General features: G+C 41.6%; 1 protein-coding gene across 1 annotated transcript; it reads left to right on the top strand.

The window, feature by feature from the left end:
- The first annotated feature begins 991 nt into the window (after positions 1-991).
- Positions 992-13,762, top strand: FBXO5 (F-box protein 5). The gene is made up of 5 exons (XM_059700002.1): positions 992-1,979; positions 6,783-7,491; positions 8,711-8,801; positions 9,674-9,856; positions 11,165-13,762. Exons 1-5 carry the CDS (start codon positions 1,487-1,489, stop codon positions 11,414-11,416), a joined length of 1,728 nt encoding a protein of 575 aa, XP_059555985.1. The 5' UTR covers positions 992-1,486; the 3' UTR covers positions 11,417-13,762.
- The last annotated feature ends 418 nt before the right edge of the window (positions 13,763-14,180 follow it).

Consider the following 14,180-nt stretch of genomic DNA (forward strand, 5'->3'; position numbering starts at 1 on the left):
CTCCGCCTTCACTCTGTCCCCCTAATAAACGCTTCACTAATAAACTCTCCCACTTTAAATTAAAAAACAAAACAAGGAGATGCCAAATTTTCAGTAACCAAGAAAAATACTAACTCAACACGACATTCTAAAAAAAAAAAAAAATTATGCAAATAACTAGGGCAGTGGTTCTCAACCTTCCTAATGCCCGACCCTTTAATACAGTTCATGTTGTGGTGACCCCCAAACCATAAAATTATTTTCGTTGCTACTTCATAACTGTAATGTTGCTACTGTTATGAATTGTAATGTAAATAGCTGATATGCAGGATGTATTTAGGCGACCCCTGTGAAAGGGACGTTCGACTCCCAAAGGGGTCGCGACCCACAGGTTGAGAACCGCTGAACCAGGATGAACTAATTATCAAAAGTTTCCATAAACACGGCTCCACCCTGCAATGGCCTGACTCTCGGCCAGATGCCTCCCGACCCTGTCTCCCTCGGGACTTGCCACGGACTTAACGGAGCGCTTACTAGAAGCCAAGTACTAACTCTCCCTGAGGCTGCAGAAAAGCAAAAACAACAACCACCAAAAAACCCACTAAAACTGCAAAACACAAGGATTCGGACGTTGAGGTTACATGATGTGGCTTCCTCGCGCGGCCGCGGGGCGGAGGCCGGGGAGGGCACTGTCCCTGCGTCTGGACACACTCAACAGCGACAATTTGCAGCAGCGCACCTGTCACCCAGCCTCGGCCACGGCTCCACCCCGCCATCCCCGGAAACCTCGCCGGCCGGAGCCGCCATCCCGCGCGTGGCCATCACACCTCCCGGGGGCTATGACTTGGGAGCAGGATTACTGTCTCTCGCGCTTGGCCCTTGCAGGAAAGAAACAAAAAAAAAACTAGATACAAGTTTAAAAAGCTCAGGACCCGCACAAAACAATGGTGGCAGGAGAAAACAAACAAACAAACACTCTTACAAGAAAGAAGTGCCTTCCTGCCTCCACCTCACACCGGCCGGAAGGACCCAGGAAGGAGGTCCCGGCCCCAGCCTCGCGCCGCCGCGCCGGCGGGACCAGGTGCGCGCGCCCCGAGGACCCGCCCCCTGGCGCACGTCCCTCTCCTTCCCTCTGAGAAGCGCGAGGGCCCCCAGCGCGCAGGCGTCAACCCGCCAACTCCGCAGCCATCGCCCGCCAAAGCGCCTGCGCACCAGCGCTGGGCCGGAGGCGGGGCGAAGGCAGGAGGGAGAGTGGAGCGCGCCCAAATCCTAGAGAGGCGGGCTGAGGAGGGCTGGGGGAAGGGCTCGTCTTCCGGAAAGTCTGCGTTCCCGGACGACCAGAGGCGCCGCTCACCGACCTCCCGCACAGGAGAATGGCCAGAGAGAGCCGGCTACCCTGTGTCCCCATCGGAGATCTTCAGAGAGGAGCCGGCGCTGCCATCGGGATGAGACCAGGACTCGCCGGAGGCCGGCTCCCACCGCCGAGGGCGCCTGGGCGCGTGGGCGCATGCGTGGTAGGCTCCCTCCACGTGTGGCTGGGCCGCGGCCTCCCCGCGCTCCGAGGCCCCGCCCCGGCCCCGCCCCCGATCTCAGCATCCTTCCGGGCGCGGGGAGCCGGCCGGGAGGAGGGCGGGTCCGCCTCGCGGCTGGCCCCGCCTCGGCGGCCTTCCATTGGACTTGGGTGAGGGCGGCCCCGCCCATCGCCTTCCCATTGGGACGCGCGTGCAAGCGGCGCGTCTCATTGGGCTGTGCGAATTTGGGCACCAAATTCAAAGATTTTAAAAGTACCAGCTGGCGCCTTTTAGGAGATAAGAGCTCGGTGCGGCTGCATCCCGCTCCTCGCGTGGTGGCAGGTCGCGCACCTGAGGAGGACCCGGCTGCCACTGCCATGAGCCGGCGCGCCTGCAGCTGTTCCCCCTCCAGCTCCAGCTCCAGCTCCCGCTCCAGCTCCTGCTGCTGCAGCGCCGTGACAGCTCCCAGGCGCCCTGGCTCCTTGAATAGTGAGTGAAGGGAGCGGGGGTGCGGGCTCCAGGAGGGGTGCGGGTTCCAGAAGGGGTGCGGGTTCCAGAAGGGGTGCGGGCTCCAGGAGAGGTGCATGCCAAGGGGTGAGGGGATCCCATCCGGGAATCCGACTGTGTGGCCCCACGCTTGGACCCCGGGCGGGCGCCGGCGGGGGTCCCTGGGACCAGGAGGAAGAATGCGGCGATCCGGGAAGGGAAGCCAGATGTGCCGAGGTGGGATGGCGGGCCCGGGCCCTGCCCGCCGCGCCGAGCCTGGACGCCAGCTCCGAGGGCGATGCGGGTGGCGGCCTCCAGGGGCGCCCTTCTGCCCCTGGATGCTGTGCCTCCCCACCCGGCCGGAATGGGCGCCAAATGCCCCTCCCCTCCCCCACCGCCCCAGGGGCTCGGGCTCCGCGGGGCGGCCCCCGGGGCCTGGCCAGGTGTCTGCCCGGGTGCCTGACCCCCACTCCTCGAGCCCCCTTTCCACGTAGGGCCCGCACCCCCGGATCCCGGGTCAGGCTCCCCGGGTTGGGCCACCTCAGCCTTGCTGGCGGGCGCGGGAGATCCTGCTCGCGGTTATCTCCCGCCTCCACCACCACTGGCCCGCGCCCTCGGGGCCCCCGCCGCCCCCCAGCATCTCCGGGGTCTCCACCACCCACTCCCGCCAAATACAGGGACCCCCCTCATGGAACCAAGTTCTCCAGGGGTGTCCAAGCAAAAATGTTCAATTTCTCTCTTTTTTTTCCTTTACCCAGTAACTCAGTCTCAAGGCCCAGAATCAAAGGGAGAGGAGGAGGGAAAAAAAAATCACACTAGTTTTTAGCACAAAACCATGGATTTGGCCATTTTGAGCTGATTTTGTGAGAACTGAAGAGTTGTGGGGTTTTTTTTAAATCTGTACTCCTGAAACACTAGTTTTTTATTCCAAACTTGGATAGAATGGAAGGCGCCCAGATAAACGCTTGTTTTTATTCTCTTTGTTGCTGTCTTTAAAAGAGATGGAAATGCACTATTTTAACTTAGAAATTACCAACGTTTTTTAAGTAGCAATTTGATAGTGTGATATTTGGTGATCTCTGGAAGATGCCCATTTCTCTAGAAAAGGAATCTGGAATAGGAGGGGGGGCGGGGAATACTTAATTTTTACAGATCAGATGGCTCCCTTGTGAAATGCTGAAGTTTGATGGCTTTAAGTTTTTTGGTTGTTAAATTGCAATTGTCTCTTTACCATCTTACTCCTAAAGAGAATGTTTGCAATCCTCTTGAATTCTTTTCCTGTTTATAAATTCGGGGAAATGAAATTTTAAAATTTATTGAGTTCCAACATTTTTTTAATTTTCTCTTTGGGATTATGGCTGATAGGCAGGTAATGGTAGCAAGGTTTGGGCCTCTCTTAAATTTTGGAACAGCCAGGCCTAGCGTTGGGCACATGGTGGCTGTCTTACGGGTACTGGAGATTGTAGAACTTAGTTATTTAACATTGGAATAGCTGCAAAGATTTTTAACTAATAAGGAGTGTCAGATCTATAGTGAAAAGTTAAATAGGTTACCTTTTGAAAGTTAACTAATAATGTCTTTTTCATGATTGTACTCTAAATGAAAGGTGTAAAAAATGCAGTATGTTGAATCTACCAACTCCAGGAGGTAGATATTAATAGCTCCGTTTTAGAGAAAATGAAAGACTAATTGAATGTTCTAGGTTGCAAAAGCTAGTCAAAAGGCTGAGCAAAGATTTTCATTTGAAACTGGAGCTCATTCTTAGGACAAATATATAATCTGAAATGCATACATCTATCTGTCTGGGGTAAATTTTGCTACTTATAAAATGTTCACGATGTACAGTAGGAAGGGTATGAAGGGATTTGACTTAGAATAATGTGGTAATTAGACTTATGTAGATTCTGTTGATTTGACCACATGTGACAGGGACTGTGTCATAAGTTTAGTTCAGTTTTATTTTCTCACCCCTGTTTTATAGATGAGGAAAGAGTTAACTTCCTTAGTTTTCTCCAACTTGACAAATGACACTTTATAGCTTAGATCTTAAAACTTTGAACCCTGGGGTATTTTTTACTCCAGTTTCCTTCATTGTCCACATCTAACACATCAGCAAGCTCTGTTGACTTACCCTCCTCAATAGATCTCATATCTGTTCATTTATCTTCATTTCCACTATGGCCATCCAGTCTCAAGTACCCAACTCTGAAATTTTCTGATACACATTTCTAACTAGCCTCCCTGCTGCCACTTGTACCTTCCTACAATCCATTTTCCACAGCTGCCATGATTCTTTACCTTTTTTTTATCCTCATCTGAGAATTTGATTTTAGAGAGAGAGAGAAACATCCATTGGTGCCTCCTGTTCCCACCTGACCAGGGATTGAACCCATAACCTAGGTATGTACCCTGATTGGGAATCGAACCCACAACCTTTAGGTGTATGGGGTGACACTCCAATCAACTAAGCCACCCAGCCAAGGCAACTGCCATTATTTTTAAAAAATGTAAACCAAAATGTTTCTACTTAGAACCTTTCAAAGGCTCTTTATTACACAATGAATATAATTCATCCTACCCTAAAAATCCTACAAATCATTCTGCTTCTCCAACCTTACTTTTCAACCACCTAGCTCACTAAGTTGCAGTCTTACAGAACTTTCTATTCCTTGAATACTCAACACTTGTCCTTGCTTCTAGTACTTACCTCTGTCTGTAACTCAGATCTTCACAAGGCTTTCAGATCTCAGAATGTCACCTCCAAAAGATTCCTCTCCACACCAAGTCACTAAGTAGGATTGGATGAATGAACGAAGTGTCAGAACTAGACTTTGAACCTCATCCATCTGATTTCAAGAGGTCATGAAACCTTGTGATATTTTTCTCCTTTCTGAATATGCAAATCAATTATACAAATACATATATTTCCCCATATTTAGGGATATTTGGCTTGGTCATTGGAAAGCACTGAACTAGTTGAAAAACCAGGAATTAGCTTTTTACAAAGTCTGCTTTCAGGTTCCTTTCACATAAAAGTGGTACTTTTTATTTTGTAGTATTGTTAAAGTATATTACATAGTTTTACATTTTAAAACTAAATCTACAACTAGCATCTAGATTCTGGAACCAATAAAATGAACTAGAGCTTCTTGGAGAAATAACGGATTCTAAGTCTAGAAAGTAAGGAAAGGTACAAAAACAAAAACAGTGGAAGTGTGTCGAATGGACATGAACTTACAGTGGCAAAGCTGGAACAATCCCAGTTACTGGGTTCTGAAGACAATCAGAAGAACAATGCCTTTGGAAAGAGTGAAATAAGAGTTTCTGAAGTACAATTTTAGGCCTCTTCCCTTTAGGCAGCTAAACAAAGTAAAAACTGTCTTTATAGGTGACTTCTACAGATTAAATACGGCCATGTGTAAATTATACTTAATTTTTTACTTGAGACAAAAATATCTCTCTTGGAATATTTTACTTTTTCTGGGTGGAAGAGAAGCACTCAGAATAATCCATTCAAGTTAGGGTTAATGGGGGGGGGGGGGGTAAGACGTGTATACTCTTTATTTACTTATGTCCCAAACTCTTAGCTTAAATCTAAATTTTAGGATTGAATACAAGGTTTATGGGGTCCTAGAGCACATACTATGTCTTCCAGTGCGTTAATCATTTGGAATTTAAAGAGTCCCTACCTACAATGTTACTCTCTATCAGCATGTCCTTTGGTGCTTTAACTTAAAGGTTTTGCTCTAAATAAAAATGGTAAAATTGTTATAACGATCTTACCAATATTTGGTGTAGATTAAACATACTGACTGGTATATTCATTTACTTATAGGATAAGTTGTTAGGTACTTACGATTGGGGAGAGTAGATGGGAAGTAAAGGTGAAGCATATGCTCTTTGTTCACTGTGCCCTCAATAATGTTAAGCAGTTTTTCTGAACCCATTACTACCTTCCTTCCCAACATAGCGCCCTTGCTCACACTATCCGAGTGCCCTTTCCAGCCTCTATTGCCTACAAAATCCTAATCATTTCAAGCAGTGGTTCTCAACCGGATAATGGGGGAGACTTTGCTGCCACCGCCTTCCCACCATTCCCAACATTTGGCAATAACTGGTGACGAGACAGTTTTCATTATCCTACCTAAGGGGTAGGGGCTGTGAATGGCATCAGATGGGTAAAAGCTGCTAAGTATCCTACAATGCATGGGACAGCCCTCAACAATGATGAATTATCTTGTCCAAAGGTCAGTAGTGTACAACTCTGAGAAGGCCTGATTTAAAGATACTTTTAACTGATTTCTAAGGCCTTTGGCTGATGGTACAAGTGTTGGCTTTTTTGAGTTATGCTTAAGTAAAGCTGACTAGTGTCATTTCAAATCCATGGTATAAACACTGATTCTAGAAGTGTTTGATTACTTAGGGTATCTCTGACCTGAGACCCCCACTTTTGATGTCTCACATCTCCTTATTTTTTCCATAAGCACAGATATCTGTTAAATAGTCCCTCTTTCACTATTTTTTACTCAGTCAATATAGATTCTAAAAGTCAAATGTAGTTAGCTATACAGGTCTAAGAGCAATCTGTTTTGAAGTACCCTTTTAAGAATAAGATATGTATATATAAAATAATATTTCCTCATATTGTCACATTTCCATAATTAAACTTTGATAACTTCACAGCCACTTAGGCAATACACAGAGCTAAGAGATGCAAAGTAATTAAATATTATATCCCATTTTAAATAGTAAGGATATGTTGAAATTTTGTTATTAAGAAGTAAATATGTTATGTTCTTTTCATAGGTTGCAAAGAAACGTCTGTTCTTTCTATCAAAATGAAGTATGATTTTAACTATAACCATGTTCATTCTGGAATTAAGCTGATAAAACCGGATGACAGTGGAAGGCTAGGTTCCTACACTTCTGCATGTTTGGAAAGTTCTAATAAAGACTGCATTAAAGACTATGAAAGGCTATCAGATATCGGGTCACCCATTGTGAGCCCCAGGATTGTAGAACTTGAAACTGAGAACAAACCTTTGCATAACAAGGAAAATCAACATGTGCAACCAACACTTAATAGATCAAATGAAATAGAAGAACTAGAAACCAATGGACCTTATGAAGACAGTGGCTATTTTTCATTTTCCCAAAAGAGTGTCCTGGATGAACAGGAAGAGGCTAGCCTTTCCCTGGAAGAAAATTGCAATGACAGTCCACAGTCTTGTCTACCTCAGACTCAAAGCCCAGGCCAATATCCCAACAAAAACTTGATGCCAGCTCTTCATTTTGCAAAAGTTGTTTGTTCAACATTAAAAAAGAGTGCCAGACGGAATCATAAAATAGATTGGGAGAAGCTAAAGGAGTATGATGTAGGTTTTCGACTACAGAATATAATTGGCAGAAAAATGGGCCTAGAATATGTAGATATTCTCAGTGAACTCTTTCGAAGGGGACTCAGACATCTCTTAGCAAATATTTTAACACAGCTCAGCGATATGGACTTAATCAAGTAAGTATTGTTGCTCTGAGTATTCGTATAATACACTAATGCAAATTATTTTTGTTGGATTGGGATCTTTTTCTCTGGGTTCTGAAATTTCTGTTATGTAAGCTACATCTTTCTGGCTTAAGTATAAGACAATGTCTAGTTCTAGTGTATAGGTGTAATAAGCATTGTGACTTATCGCAGTTGAAATATGAAATGATTTCTGGTCTTTTAGGCCATTTAAGTGTTCAGAAGTACTCTGCAATTTTTTTACACTGGTCTTTATAAAACATGTAGCTAAAGCAAAACAGATAAGTAAATATTGATTTTTATTATTGGCTAGCTTCTTAAGGGATAATCAACATCACAAGTTGATTTCTACTAATAACCGTGTGTCCTTAAGCACTTTAAAATCTGTCTACAACTTTTACCAGATAGCTAACAAATAGTAAGCAGTGGCTACTTACTTGATGTTTGCAGATAATGTGAAAAAAAATCCTATATAATAAAAGCCTAATATGCTAAGTGTCCAGTCGACCAGTCGGTCGTTCAACCAATCAAAGCGTAATATGCTAATACTTGCTAAGGCCGCTCAACTGCTCGCTATGACATGCTATGACCACCAGGAGGCAGACAGTTGACTGGTCAACCAGTCACTATGACATGAAGTGACCACCAGGGGGAAGATGCTCCAACTGGTAGGTTAGCTTTCTGCTGGGATCCGGCAGATTGGGACTGAGTGAGACAGGCCTGACACCCTGGAGCCCTCCCGTGGCCCCTCCCCGGCTGGCCAATCTCCCCAGCCCCAGTCATGCATCCGTGGGGTCCCTTGGCCTGTGCCCTCTTGCAATCCGAGACTCCTCGGGATGTTGGAGAGCCAGTTTTGGCCTGATCCCAAAGGTTAGGTCCAGGGACCCCACCGATGCACGAATTTGTGCACTGGGCCTCTAGTGAAATATAAATCAGTAGTTTCTAAGCCTGGATGCACATAGAATTACTTGATAGGGAACTTTTTTAAAAATACAGAACTCTGTCCCCCATTTTAGACCAATTAAACCCAAATGCTAAGCATGAGGTATCCTTAAATCTTAAGTGCCCTGGGCAATTCTAATAATGTAAAGTTAAATTTAAGAAACAGTGCTAATAAGAATTTCTTTTTTGCACGTTAATGTTTCCATAGTATATTCATCTGAGCTCTTTGTGATGCTTTAATTGTGTATTTCATAATCATTTGTTTTTCCAGTGTGTCTAAAGTGAGCATAACTTGGAAGAAGATTCTAGAAGATGATAAGCGAGCATTGCAGTTGTACAATAAAGCAATACAAAGAGTTACTGTAAGTCTTTGCAGTTGATGTTTTCAGTTTAATATACAGTAGCTAGTGATCTTTACCATTAGAAATAGAAGGGGGAAATTAGAAAAGAAAACAGGTTATCTGGAAATCTGTTACATTCAAAAAGCAATTCAATCTTTACTAGAACTCATTATAAAATTTATATGGAAAGGGTAAGGAATCCCACGTCAGTTGTTTAGTCCTAAAAATGGAATGTCCAAAGGGAAAATTACTTAGTTCTCAGTGTGTGTTGATCATACAGCTAATATAGATTGCCATTTTGTGTGTATTTTTTTAGTTACCAGATATATAGTAAATTATTTATATACTGAAGATTCTTAATATAGAAGAGAATTAATTTACTTTCAAAAATTCTTCAAGATCAACACATATAATACTTAACAATAAAAATAAATTTTTAAAAATACTTCAAGATCAATATATATTTCAGGCTGAAGAGTGGGGCAAACTTAGGTCCAAATTTTGGTGCTGCTACTTATTAGTTGTGTTGCTCTAGGTTAGTATTGCTTTCATTCTCCAAGTTTAATTTCTTTATCAATAAGCTGGTGTTAATGGAAAATTTTCTAATCTAAAAGGTGGTATTGAATCTTCATGACACTACGGTGACACTTAAGCATGACTATTGCCCTCTGCTGTTGGTAGGAAGAATTACTGTTCTGGCAGAACTTTAGAAATCGTGTATTCAATGCTATATAGACTAAGCATGTCAAATGCTCACATTTTGGTTTGTAATTTCTGTCGATAATTTAGTTATTAGCCTTTAAATGTTTATGTGAATACTTTTGTGTGGCTGTTTTTTTTTAAGCATGTGTAGGTAAATTGAAATCCTATTAATTTTTTTTTTTTTTAATTAGGAAAAGAACATTAAGTTTTCATCACATGCTTTAACCAGAGAATATGGTATGTTTAGAACTGCATTAGCTTCTGTTCAAAAATCAGCAGCCCAGACTCCCCTCAAAAATGATGCTCAAGACAAGTTATCTGATCCAGCTGATCAGAAAGGTTCTACTTATAGTTGGCACAATGAATTCTCTGAGGTAATTTTTTTGTTTATTGATAAATTAGAGTCATATGGGGTATTTATTGTTAAGAGGATTTTAGAGCAGTGGTTCTCAACTTTCCTAATGCCACAACCCTTTAATACATTTCCTCATGTTGTGGTGACCCCCAATTTCATTGTTACAAATTGAACATAATTAAAGCATAGTGATTAATCACAAAAACAATATGTAATTATATATGTTTTCCAATGGTCTTAGGCGACCCCTGTGAAAGGGTTGTTTGACCCCCGAAGGGGTCACGCCCCACAGGTCGAGAACCGCTGGTTTAGAGTAAGAAAGGGAGAACTTTAAATTTAATCATTGCATAATTAGAACTATTAATGGAGGTCTAATCTTCTGTACCCTTCATTCTACTCCCAAAAGTGTTAGAAATTAAGAAACCATTTCATAACTCAACTAATATATTGGGAAAGTACCGAGATGCCTTTCTGTGATAAAAAATAATATACATTTGGCATTGTTAGACAGTTTAGTAATGTTGAAATCTAATTAAGAAATACTAAGAAAATAATGGAGACTCTTGATTTTCAAGTTCTTTGCTGTATCTAAGCAGAACAGGGCCAACTTTTCAGAAATTCAGGGCCTCCTATTAAACCTTCACATCACTGGGTAATGTGTATTACAAAAGTTCTCACATGGATAATTTTGCAAACTTAACTTAAAAATCATAGTTAAAAGAGTATATGTTTTGAAATAAAATGTTGGCCTCATTTGTTGGTCAATAAATACAAATTTTATGTAATGAAATTTAGTATTCTCTCTTTATTACTCTGATGCCTGATAATAATGTAAGTTTATTCTAAAGCATTTTTTGAGCATCTGCTATCTTACTGGTACTGCATAGATAGGAAAACAGGTAGTAATCTTCATAGCCTTATAATCTAGAATAAAAAATAGCTACATTACAGAAATAGTATGTAATATAGTAGGCACTTTAAGAAAACAAGACTAGAGGTAAAAGTGCAGCCAACTCCTGAGTGATACTAGGGAAATGTCACAGAAAAGGTGCCTATTAAGTCAGGCATTGATGTGTGAGTGCCATTCATGAAGGAAAAGAACATATTTAAAATAGCGTTAGGAAATTACTACTGAACCGGCTGATAATCTCTCTCACTTATTGATAATATCAGGGCGCGGGTCCTTTGCGGAATGGAGGAGTTCTCTTATGTGTCACATTGGTTCTTTATGCCATATTGGGGTGGGTACAGAGGTGCCATTCTTGTTTTTCCAAAGTTACGTTCAATTCAGTATTTACTAAAATTTCTTTGTGGATTTTCTTACTAGGTTGCCAAGACATTGAAAAAGAATGAAAGCCTCAAAGCCTGTATTCGCTGTAATTCACCTGCAAAATATGATTACTATTTACAGAGGGCAATCTGCAACAGAGAAGGCTGTGGGTTTGATTATTGTACAAGATGTCTGTGTAATTATCATACCACCAAAGACTGTTCGAATGGCAAGCCTCTAAAAGCCAGTTGTAAAATGGCTCCTCTGCCTGGTACTAAGAAAAGCAAGCAGAATTTACGACGATTGTGATATCTTATTAATATCTGTTATAGCTGATTATGAAGGTTAGTCAGAAAATGTTAGGTTTTAATTTAAAAAATTAAGAATATTGTGATTTTCAATTTTATGTTGAATTGAGTATCCGGCAAGGGATTTCTCTGCCTGCCTTCTAAGTGGAGGATGCAAACCTCTTAAAATATTTTATAATTTAATGTGAAAAAGTTCAATGTTCTCGGCATAAGTCAGGAAATTTAAATATTTTAAGAAAAAAAAATTGTCACCTGATATTTGTCTTAGAGATAAAATAAAATTGATTGAATGTTTTAATAAAGAAGCACATGTAATTTTACCTACACAATCTTACCTAAATTTTGTTTGCCATCTATTAGTATCTGAGACATTTTATTTGCCTTACCAAATTAATGTCTTTTGAAGTAGCAAGTCTGGACTCTTAATTTAAATGTTTTGTCAATTTCTTTAATGTCTTTTTCAGTGTGTATATTTCCATGTGTCCTTTGTGAAATCCTGTTTGCTTTGATTTGTAAAGTTCGTATGTTTTAATATTTTTGTAAATATATAAATATTTCTATTTTTATGTGAAGAAAATAATTTGTATATATATGTAAAAATAAATTTTGCCCTGTTATGAATAAAATTATCACAAATTTAATAAATATTGTGAACTTTTATTTATATGTCTTACCTGGTAGAAGGGCTTTAATTTTTTTTAGAATGCAGATTTGCTGGTCTTTCAGCATTTGCATGTCTAAAAACATTTCATCTTTTTTAGTATGGAGAATTTATTATGTGCCAAATGTCTTTTTCTTCTTTATCAACTGCCCCCAGTAAGTCCCTGTAATTCCATCCCCTAATACCCCTAGCTTCTGGCATTCACTAATCAACTTTCTGTCTATAGTTACCTATTCTGAACATATTACATAGGTGAAAGTATACACTTAACATACTGTGTTCAAGGGTCATCCACATTGTAGCATGTGTAAGTATTCCTTTTTGTAACTGAATGATATTCCACTACACAGATATGTCACATTTTTTGGTAGACATTTGAATGATGCTTATATGAAAATCATACACAAGTTTGTCTGAATATGTTTTTTATTACTTTGGGTTTGCCTAGGAGTGAATTACCGAATAGCATGGCAATTCTATGTTTAATTTTTTTTGAGGAACTGCCAAACTTCACAGCAGCTGCATTAGTTTAATACTAGAGGCCCAACTAGCGAGACCGAGAACCCCAGCGCCAGTGGGACTCAGAGTCAAGTCCCTGCCCACCCGCGTGCGCCTCGCCATGCACGCAGCCTCCTGGTGACCAGTCTGTGGTCATGACTGCGTGATGGTGTCATGGCCAAGGGGTTTTATAATGGGTTATTGTCTAAAATTGCCCTGGCTAGAACCTCCATGGTGAATAGAAATAATGAGAGTGGGCCTCGTTGACTTGTTCCTGAACTTGGGACACTCTGCCTGTGCAGCCATTGTAAATCGGGTGTTTGGGAGACAGATAAATTTCCCCTTTCGTGTACAAGTCCTTAGCTTGGAAGGAACCACACTTGAATTGTATTTCAAGAACATACCTCAAAAACCCCACCTATACCAGGGTCAGATTGAAGTGGTGAGATTCTCGATTTTGAGCTGAAGCCATAATGGAATGAGGTTTTCAAGAGTTTAGGGAGAGGCTAAGTCTAGTTTTCATATGAGAGGGATGGGAATTATGGGAGTTAGAGAGCAGACTGTTAGCCTCTAAAATGTCTTCCAATGATCCCAACCTTGGTGTTCACACCTTTATGTAAACCCTCGGCTTCCCCCGTGAGGGACACAGGCCCCGCCACCACCCCAGAGTGACAACCAACCAAATCGCAGCCAACGCTGCCATGGTGCAAAAGGCGGCCCACAGCCCAGCCCAGTCCAGCCCACAAATGGTGGCTGTGGCCACTGGGTAATGACGTCACGTTTTTGTTGACATTCTGAAGCCAAAATTGTGGACAGAATATGTCTGAAGACCAGCTATTGCCACAGTGTACCTCTGAAGCCAAAAGAAGCCCCATCGTCGAAAGAATGTATCAGAAGACCAACTATTAGCACAACATACCTCTGAGGCTGAAAAAAAGCCACGTTGTCAACAGAATGTCTGAAGAACAACTATTGGCACAACGTATCTCTGAAGCCGAAAGAAAGCCACGTCTGAGTATGTCTGAAGAACTCACCGACAAGTACTACCAATACTGGTAGGAACTGCCTTCATCGTGAAAATGAGGTAAATGAGGATGCAATTATCGAACACAGTTGTGGTGGATACTCAGTGTTGCAGCAAAGGCAAAGTTTGTCCAAATGATAATAAATTTTCCAGAATACCCGGCATATTTTTAAAAATTAATGATAAACAAAGATCCTGGCAGTACAAAATTTCATGGAAAATATCTGTTGTTATATTGTTATTGTTTTTTATTGATCAATTTATATATTATTTTCATGTACATTTTATAATTTTCTTTCATCTCTGACACTTCTATTATAGAGAAAGGGCAAATAGTGAGATTAAAATATTTCTTCTAATTAATTTCCTTTCAATGTGCATGAATTCATGCACCAGGCCACTAGTTAATAATAATATCATTAGGACTTCTCCAGGACTACTCACACATAGACTAACTTGGTCTGGCTCGTCTTCAGTCAAGGTTCACACTGGAATGTTATCTGGTACCCAGAGTTGAGCATGTTCATAGCCTGTGGCTGGGAAATCTGTCATAACCATTCGCACAGCTTGAGGACTTGCCCC

Source organism: Myotis daubentonii, chromosome 6, assembly GCF_963259705.1.
Source record: "Myotis daubentonii chromosome 6, mMyoDau2.1, whole genome shotgun sequence".
In the NCBI taxonomy this organism is placed as follows: Eukaryota; Metazoa; Chordata; class Mammalia; order Chiroptera; family Vespertilionidae; genus Myotis; species Myotis daubentonii.

Coding starts and splice junctions, on each gene's coding strand:
- FBXO5 (XM_059700002.1), top strand. CDS start 1,487: ATGCGTGGTAGGCTCCCTCCACGTGTGGCTGGGCCGCGGCCTCCCCGC. Junction 1,980..6,782: donor GCGCCCTGGCTCCTTGAATA/GTGAGTGAAGGG, acceptor TTCTTTTCATAG/GTTGCAAAGAAACGTCTGTT. Junction 7,492..8,710: donor AGCGATATGGACTTAATCAA/GTAAGTATTGTT, acceptor TTGTTTTTCCAG/TGTGTCTAAAGTGAGCATAA.